We start from the raw sequence: 9260 nt of genomic DNA, 5'->3' as shown, positions 1-9260 counted from the left end.
CCATATAATTATAGGACATTAACTTTACACATAAGGTTTTTGACACCACTTTAATTCCAAATGAAGACAATGGTGTTATTCTTACACGGTATTTAACTTTTATTAAGAAAAACCAGCGGAAGAGGAGATGATACATAGGTCGTAGTTGAAAAGAATAAATTACAGATAATCTGGGTGTTGGGAACCATAGAATAGAACTAACGATAAAACACTTGCAGCCCTAAACGGTTTAACCAACTCAAGCTGATTTATTGCCAAGTCGATGACTTATTGTTCCAAACCTACCTCTGTTTCAACCAATCCCAACGAAAGCGACCGTGGACACACAACTTCTTATTCAGGTTCTTCAAATTCTCTGAATTGGGTTCACTGCCCATGACCTGCCGGAGTATGTACCATTCTCTTCACCAAAGATATTTTCCAAGGATTTCCGCCTAATTCTTCCAACACTACGATCAAGTTCTTCGTTGGCTTTAGCCAGGACCTCGGAACGTGATACCTGCCAAATTCCAAACACAACAACTGGTAAAATCTCCATTCTTCAAATCATTAGCATAAAATAATATTCAGCAGCATTGGATCTGGCACACCACAAAAAAAGGTTGTGGCATTATCATTACTGTATCTGGAAGGAAATGTAATGATACCGACACGACCAAAGGTAAACACACAAAATGATAAAAGGTTGCGCACTATTTTTTTCACGTGACACTGACATGTCAGACTGCACAAGCTCAACGGCTCCAAACAGTAACAAAATGTTAAAGAAGACTCAATAATAAAGCATGTTATTAGCTTATACGATATCCTTTACAGAAGAAAAGCAGTACCATCGTTGAGTGGGTTGGCCACAACCAAGTTGGCATTTTACAGGACGAAAGCCTCCAGAATAGGAGCAAGAATTACAATCACCCTTTGCATAGGCCAACCAATATCTCCCTATGCTCTGTCTGTTGATCCATACCTGACCCTTACCCATGCTTTCTAGGTCCAAAGCCAGTGGTTCCTTTCCACCAGGTGCATCAAAATAAGCCTGCAGCTCCCAACTTAATAATAGTAAGCTTCTAGTTGTGATAAATTATGTGATAGAAATATACTGTTATATGAATAACACTGATCTTAACTATTATCTCACCTTGTACCATTTCAATTGCGACCGACTTTGTGTACCCTGTGATTCTTGAACCCAATCAACAGACGATACCCCATTGGGAGACGCCAAATCCATATCTTCTCCTCTTAGGCCAACCTATTGTAATTAGAAAACATTTTCTGGTCCCATCAATTGAAACTTACGAATACATATGTTAGACTAACAAGTTTGAGTGCATCAGACCTTGTACGACCACTTATTCCATGTTAAATCTTTGTGTCCCTGGTCGAGACCATGTAGCAAGACTGGACCAGTGATCCCTGTCTCCCATGTTTCATAATGCCGACCAACATTCTTCCAGTGAAAAACAGAAAATCAATCAATGACCAGTAGCATAGTGGTCGAGCAAAGCAATGTACTAAATATACTAACTAGAAAATAATAGGCCATTTCAAGTTGGATTTACAAGCATGGTATTCAGTACTAACAGGTAATCCAACAGTCACGCTGAGAAGAGCAATTTTATTTGTTCCAGCGTGGAGATCTATGGCTCCATTAAATGTACAACTTCTCTGCTCCCTTGTCCCAAAAGCTGACCCTGTAAAAGAAACCAGTTTAACTCAGAATCATTCAATACGCAAAGTTGCAATCTGCAAACAAAGGAACTGCACGTTCAACTACAATCGGAAAAAACCTGAAAATTGCCCATTAACGAACACATGAACAGCGTCTCCAGCAGACTGCACATTAATGCTGGGTTTTTTTCCATCTCGAAGAAAGGTTTCTGATGAACTTATGTCAACGCTGCAGCACGCCGACCAGAAAAAACAGTAAGATTAAAGGATGAAGCTAGCTGACAAGGAAGGATAACAGAATCTATCTGATAAAGAATTTAAATCTGAAATATGACAAAAGTGGCTAGGTTCAGGGAATCCTTGAAAAATAAAAAGCAATTTCTTCGTCATAAATCAGCATCCTGTTCCAATAGGCATTGCATAATTTATTTTGTCATTATGCAGACAACACTAAAATTCAGTTCATTTGGTAGCTTTTAGAAAATCAAGCAAATTACCTGGTTATGTACCATAGGTAGTCACTGGTGTCCCTGGTAACGTTGAGTTGTTCTAATAGTCCAGGAGATGTAATCCTTGAACTCTCAGCCAGAGAAGATAGATCTTCATCATAGCTCTCCCATGAGAACAACTTAGTACTGACAGGAACCATTTTTACCTGTGAAGTTTGAACTCTCACCTTCATGGAGACACAACAATACAGTCAATTTCTTTGTGCAGAGGGAAAGGCTGACAAGAAATAATACTGATGGGAAAAAATGTTTTCATCACATTCATAGCTTTAGAAGGTCTCGTGAAGTATTCTTACTTTTGCAGTATTAAATGCATCAGTTTTGCAATCAGGAAGGATGCTTATGGACCAAGGAGGCAAATCATAGTTCCTGTTATTGAACGTCACCGTAGCAGCAGAGTTTGCATTGTAGTTTGCTAGAAAAGCTGCACATGTTCCAGTACCTGAAGAGTATACATGAGCCTGGAAAATTTCCAAGCACAGAGACAGGACTAACTCATCATAAACAAGCACAAAAATGCCAAGAGGACAATTGCTTCACATCAGAGGCAACTTGCCTGCTGTAGATTTCCTAACGACGCAACTGTGGGATCCGAAGAAACCAAAGCATGTTCACACCGCTTAATAGCTCTATGAAGCTCCTTCAAATGACTATATTTTGGTTGCCTGATCAAACCTAAACACAACACATCACATTGGGTTAGGATGAAACAAACTATAATATGAACTATCTTTGTGCCCGCAACTTACGCAACTTATAAAATACACTTCAACAGAAGAACTATGATTCACAGCTCAGTAGTAACTATATCTATAAGTGGCAATGAATAACGGAACAGACAAATAATAAAAAAAAAAGGTACTCATTATAAGCATAGTTTTCTCACCATATTCATCAATTGGAGCGTCATAGTCATAGCTTGTAGTAATGAATGGGCCTCCAGCTGATCGTCCAAAGTTTGTTCCTCCATGATACTATCATTTTTCATTAAGAACATAAGCGAGATTCAGATTTTAAAGTAACGCAGCCAATGTTTCATCACAAGAGGAAACAGAACTGAGCCTTATCCAAGTAATGGAAGTATTTTTTCATAAAAATAATAAGAAAAACTAGAAGGTGACCAACCATGTAATAATTCACATACGAGCCACCCTTTTGAATGAAACGAGCAACTGCAAATGATAGATCCTGAACTGGTCGCTGGTGAATTGGGCCACCAAAATCTGTAAACCTTGTGATCGTAGGAAAAAAATTACCCAACCGAATCTATAGTTACAGAACCAACTTCAAATGTAAGACACTGTACAGCTTACCAGCCACTCCAAGACTCAGTCCACATGGTAGGCTTGTATGGTTTATTTGGAGTGAAATCATCACAGTAAAAACCATTACATGAATTGATCTGTAACCGAGAATTGGATAGATCATATTCAACCCTCAAACAAATTAATAAGGAAGCAAATGAAACAAGCAAGAGAAGGAGAGAACTTGCCACAGGATCTGGGGCATCATTTTGCTTGCACATCACCCAGGGCACTCCTGTGCCCAATCCAACAGCCATGCTTGCAGCCCAGTTTAAGTACGCACGACCAGCAGCTCCCATTGCTCTGCTCTCTGGTCCGTACTCATTCTCAATCTACAAAAACACGAGACAATAAGAGAAAAGAACACAATTTAAGATTGTCTCCTGAAAAAGTGATTCATTGGTATGAATGCAAGTGAGCGCCAGGTCAGTTTTTTGAGCATTTCTTCACTTATACCACAAAATGAATTGAATCGCATACCTGAGAGAGAATTATTGGACCACCCTGAGACTGGAACAACTTCTCACTCTTCATCATCTGGACAATTTTCTGCGTGAAACCTTGCATTGCTGCCTAAGAATGAAAAACGGAAAAGTCAGATTATCCAAGACCTGAATCAACAGAGAGAATCCATGTGAATGAAATGCAAATCCAACCTTGAAAGGCTCATTATCCGTTCTAAAGCTCACACCGGGAACATACTTCAACCATACAGGAATTCCTCTACAGTACACCATTAAAGAACGACATTAAGAATCACAACCAAATCTTACATTAACAGAGAGATAGAGAGACATGGATTATGGAAGAAAAATGTACCCAAAGTTCCACTCAGCGCACACGTAAGGTCCAATTCGAAGGTTGGCATAAAGCCCCACCTTCTGCACCGTCTTAATAAACCGTACTAGATCATACCTTCCTTCAAAATTATACTGCAACGCAACATTAAAAAAAAAAAAAAAAATCACAAAGAACCAGAAAAATGTTACTTTTTTTAAAGTAAGGTTGATTAATGGGGAGAGAGGAAGATCCAGAGTAGTACATTGCCAGGTGATGGTTCATGGACATCCCAGAAGACATAAGTGTCTATGACATCAAGGCCTCCATGTTTGGCCTTCCTAATTAGATCCTCCCACATCTGAAACCACATAATTTGAAGCAAACAAAACAACACAACAGAGGTTGAAAGCTGAAACACATAAAAAGAGTAAAGAAAATGGGAGACATAAATACCTCGGGGGTGCTTCTGGGATAGTGAATGGAGCCAGAAATGAGGATTCTCCTCTGGCCATTGATGAGAAGAGACTTTCTATCATAGGTGACATTGCAATGTATGAGCTGAGAACCCACAAACAAGAGCGTGAAAAACAAAGGCAGTAACTTGGAAACTGAATTGGTAATGGTAATGGTTTCCATAGGCTTAGGCTTTAGCTAGCTGAGTAGAGGGAAATGTCATAAAAGGAACAAGGTTTAGCCGTTAGTTGAGGTTCTCCTCTTCGGTGTAATCTATGATCTGAAACACTCTCCACCACCAGCAACCATGGATGCTGCTACTGGAAAGAAGTTCCACTCCCTACCCCCTTGCTCTGTTTCTTTATTAATTATCTGTGTCAGATTTGGGATTCTATTAAATGCATTTTTTAATTGTGTTTTTTTTTTCCTTGACATTGATACTAGTTTTTTTTTAGTTGAACTGTCACTCACTTTCCTTTTTCCTAGATTTTCCCCATTTTTTATTTATTCATTTTTTGAAATCTTAATGACTTCTTATTGGTTAATTTTTGAAATGTAAATGATTACAATGAACTTTTTTTTAAACGTGAACTCTGTGAAACAATATGTTCTAGATTTATTATGTTGCGTAAATTATAATGAGAAATAATGTATTTTTCTGATGAAAACATATAGTAATAATTATGTATGGAATTACGTATTATTTTTATCTCTGTGATTGAGTGATGAAAAAGTGAGAACATATTTATGTGGCGATTTTTGAGACGCCTTGTAGGCATTGCCGCCAACTACTCTTTGTTGTTTGCATATATGTCTCCCTCTGCCTTCTAAACCACACTACCGTTAAATCTTCCAAGCTTCAAAATAAATTTCGTAATTGTAACTTTTTTAAAATGTAGAACACTAAAACGGGATACGGTAATATAAATAAAATCTACCAAATTAAAAATATACACTAAATTTAACAAAAATAGCATCACATTAAAAAAAATCGAACGAAAACAATGATCATTATTTAAGCCAAAAATAACTTTTAACTTAAACAAATTAACTAAATATATAAGCATAAAATACTTACAAAAATCAGGGAGTTGAGTGCTACTTCCCTTGTACGTCTTAAACAGTCATCTTGATTTATGATGTTTTGGGTACCTATTCAATTGACCTCTCTAGAACGGGTGGTACTAGTTGACACCCATCAAATAAAAAATATCATTACAACTCTAAATTATAGTATTTTAATTGTACTTAGTTTTATTTTTAATTTAAAATCTTAATATTTATTATTATATTATTAAAATGAGTTGCAAAGTAGGAATAATTTTTTCAACATTGTCAAAATATTCTTTTCCTTTTAAAAATCATAATATATTAAGAATTATGGAGAATATAATAATAATAATAATAATAATAATAATAATAATTTGAATAGTCTTTTAAATTCAGATAAATATATTCTGATATTATTTTATTATTGTAAATAATATTGGTCACTTTTTAATTGATATTTATATGAAAAACTTTAAAACATAAATAAATGAATCCGAAATTTGGAATCATTATTCTTATGCTTTTTATGAATCCAAATTTTTATTTGAGTGGATTACTTTTTGTTTAATTTCGGATGATCTCCATTATGATAGGAGTTCGTCAACTTAGTCAATTACATCCAAAATTTAAAAAAATAAATATTTCGGTTAGAATCAATTTATTATTAACTTTTAATATAAATATAAATATTTAATTTTTAAAAATATATTTATACTTAATTGGTTTTAAATTTTTGTAGTACATTCATTATTTTTTTTTTCGAAATAGTTAACAAAAATTAATGAAAGAAAAGGATAGCTTTTAAGTGCTGTAAGGTTCAATAAAAGCTAAAACGTAGCATCAGTTGTTTATTTACTACATATACATAAACAATAGCTGGTGGCCACAATTTCAAAACCCCAATTTTCTTCATCGATTACCGACGTATGTACGCGGAATGGAATCAATAAAGGAAAATGTACTGATTTTTTTTATGTAAAAGTTTTTTTTTATCTGATTGTAGTACTAGAAAATTATTTCCTTTTAAAATGTTGACAAAATAATATTATTTATCTAAAATATTTTTTGATATTTTTTGAGGCAACAAAGAGAAAATACTTTTGAGTTGCGTGCAAGCAATGCTTTTGTTTAAATCGAAAACGCGATGTTAATAAGCACATATTTCTTCCAAACTTATCACTTATATTTTCTGTTTAGTCCCTTTAATTTATGTACCCCCTTCTCCTCGTTTTTGTTATTCAACATAATAAACTCATTGATGCTCGTGAAAAATCTTATCTTTACCTGTGCACACTCGAAATAATAAATTATTATTTTACAATTATTTCCGGTCTTATTCTAACCATTAAAAAACAAAGAAAGTAATTATTTTTTAATTAAAAGTTAAATTAAGTAGTTGTTTCTTATTAAAAAAAAAAGCAAATCAATAAGATATAGTTAATCAACATTAAATTTTGTAAAAGTTATAAAAATTCATAAGTAACTCTAATATTAAATAAATCCCAACTTTAATAATTATTAGTGTATTTTTATTGTATTTAAAAAGCAAAAATACTCATAAGTGTTACATATTTTATAATTGATAATTTATTTAATATAAAAATAATTAAATAATGCAATAACTATATTTTAAGATTGTTAAAAATTAAAATATAAATAAATACAAAAAAAAATAATAGAAAATAAATATTATATGTTTTTTAATACATACAATATTATGTTAATTGTTTCTTTATTAAAAATAAATAATATATTATTTTTCTACTAATTTTTTTGTGTTTAGTTATATTTTTAATTTTAATAATATTAAAATACAATTATTTTTTTATTTTTTATATCAAATAAATTATCAGCTACAAAATAAATAATTTTTATGGGTATTTTTGTCATCTAAATAAAGTGCACTAATAATTACAAAAGTTATGATTCATTTAACATTATAGTTATCTATTAATTATTACAAAATTCAAAATTAACATTACAAAATTATTTCTTAAATTATCATTTAATAAAAATTAACACTGATATGTAAAACATAATCCTAAAATCATTAATAAATTTAATAAGCAGGAGTTTTGTCTTGAAACTACATTTCACATCTCATAACTTTCATAAATCAAAACGGTAGTTTACCCAAAATATTTTTTTGTAAACAGTTCCCTTTAAATATAACTTGCCAAAACATGTTTTATTCAACAATATGACTCAAAATTATCATACAATATCATATTATTGAAGGTTGAAACATTAAACCCCAAATTCACAATTAGCAACTTAAATATTAGTCTTTAAGAAAATAATTAGAATAAGGTTATATACTAAATATTAACTTTTATATAATTTAATCACGTTATATAAATGAAATCTAATTCCTTTAAGATTAAAATAATCGATAACTATTTATCTAAAGTGAATTAGCAGTGCCTTTGGATATTTAATTTTAAATAATTGTTAATATTGCTATAGTTTATTACATATTTTAGTATAACTCTAATTATTATATATTTTTTATAATAATTACAAGTGTTAGCCAAAATAGTATACTGTTAGTTTTTATATCTTATTTATAATTTTAGTTAATGATAATAACTATACTCTTTGTCCATAATTGTTACTTCATAATTATAAAAAATAAATTTAAAAAACATTTAGAATAAATAAATAAATGTTTGTAATCAAGTAAGATATGTTGCATATGTTTGTGGAATTTAATTTTACACATGAATTGAATACGAGAGAAGATAAATGATGATGCATTAAATATAATTTTAATTTCATTAGTAATAGCATTCATAGTAAGACAATTATTTACATTTTATTATAATTTAATCATATCTTTAATCCTTAAAATTTAAGATTCATTTATTGTTATTATTCTGAAATAATAATGTAATTATAAGTAATGTTACACTTATAAAATAAAAAGGGGATGTAGCTCAGATGGTAGAGCGCTCGCTTAGCATGCGAGAGGTACGGGGATCGATACCCCGCATCTCCAAATTTTAAGTTTTTAAACTTTTGGTCCACGTCCACAGAGAATGGGCCTCGATACCCTGCTTAGCTTTCCAACGGGACAGGCCCATTTACCTGCATCTTCAAATATTTTTTTTAACGTTTAGTCCCATAATATATGGGCCTCATAGGACGTAATTTTTTTTATAGCGACATGGGCCCATTCTATTCACACAGTTTTTTTGTTCACTTTTTCCTCTTCATGCTTCCTAATTATCCCTTGAATCTTCTACTTTTTCGCATTTTTTATGAAAATTAGTTTCTGTAATAATGTGTACAAAAATTTACATGGTAAAGGTAGGACTAGTTTGAATATTTTCAAAAAATCCAAGGAAGACGAAAGAGATTTTATATGTATTAATTAATACCATATGGCATTAAGGTCAAGGCTGTTATTTTATTGGATCGTGAGTTTCTACAGTCCAATTTTGTTTTTAGGATTGATTGGGCCCAAACCTCATTGTCACATTGGATTGAAGTTTCA

The 9260-nt window shown here is 32.1% G+C and overlaps 1 protein-coding gene and 1 non-coding gene across 2 annotated transcripts; one reads left to right on the top strand and one right to left on the bottom strand.

Moving 5' to 3' along the window:
• On the bottom strand, positions 1-5087 carry LOC114195955 (beta-galactosidase 5-like). The gene is made up of 18 exons (XM_028086409.1): positions 4715-5087; positions 4524-4619; positions 4301-4413; positions 4138-4204; positions 3962-4054; positions 3670-3813; positions 3491-3579; positions 3303-3408; positions 3064-3151; positions 2734-2852; positions 2474-2638; positions 2166-2344; positions 1788-1897; positions 1582-1691; positions 1337-1447; positions 1136-1249; positions 831-1033; positions 1-499 (listed from the first exon to the last, which is right to left on the bottom strand). Exons 1-18 carry the CDS (start codon positions 4895-4897, stop codon positions 367-369), a joined length of 2223 nt encoding a protein of 740 aa, XP_027942210.1. The 5' UTR covers positions 4898-5087; the 3' UTR covers positions 1-366.
• A 3602-nt stretch (positions 5088-8689) lies between these two features.
• On the top strand, positions 8690-8762 carry TRNAA-AGC. The gene has a single exon. It is a non-coding gene; the product is annotated as a tRNA-Ala (tRNA).
• Positions 8763-9260: the final 498 nt, after the last annotated feature.

The sequence above is a fragment of the Vigna unguiculata genome, chromosome 9, assembly GCF_004118075.2.
Source record: "Vigna unguiculata cultivar IT97K-499-35 chromosome 9, ASM411807v1, whole genome shotgun sequence".
Taxonomy (NCBI): Eukaryota; Viridiplantae; Streptophyta; class Magnoliopsida; order Fabales; family Fabaceae; genus Vigna; species Vigna unguiculata.
The sequence above is the reverse complement of the archived record's forward strand: the minus strand, read 5'-3'. Positions and strand labels throughout refer to the sequence as shown.

Excerpts from the sequence above, each read along its gene's own strand:
- LOC114195955 (XM_028086409.1), bottom strand. The coding sequence starts at position 4,897 with ATGGAAACCATTACCATTACCAATTCAGTTTCCAAGTTACTGCCTTTG. Across the intron at positions 2,639-2,733 it reads CGTTAGGAAATCTACAGCAG|GCTCATGTATACTCTTCAGG; the intron begins GCAAGTTGCCTC and ends GAAATTTTCCAG. Across the intron at positions 1,692-1,787 it reads CGTTAATGGGCAATTTTCAG|GGTCAGCTTTTGGGACAAGG; the intron begins GTTTTTTCCGAT and ends TTTCTTTTACAG.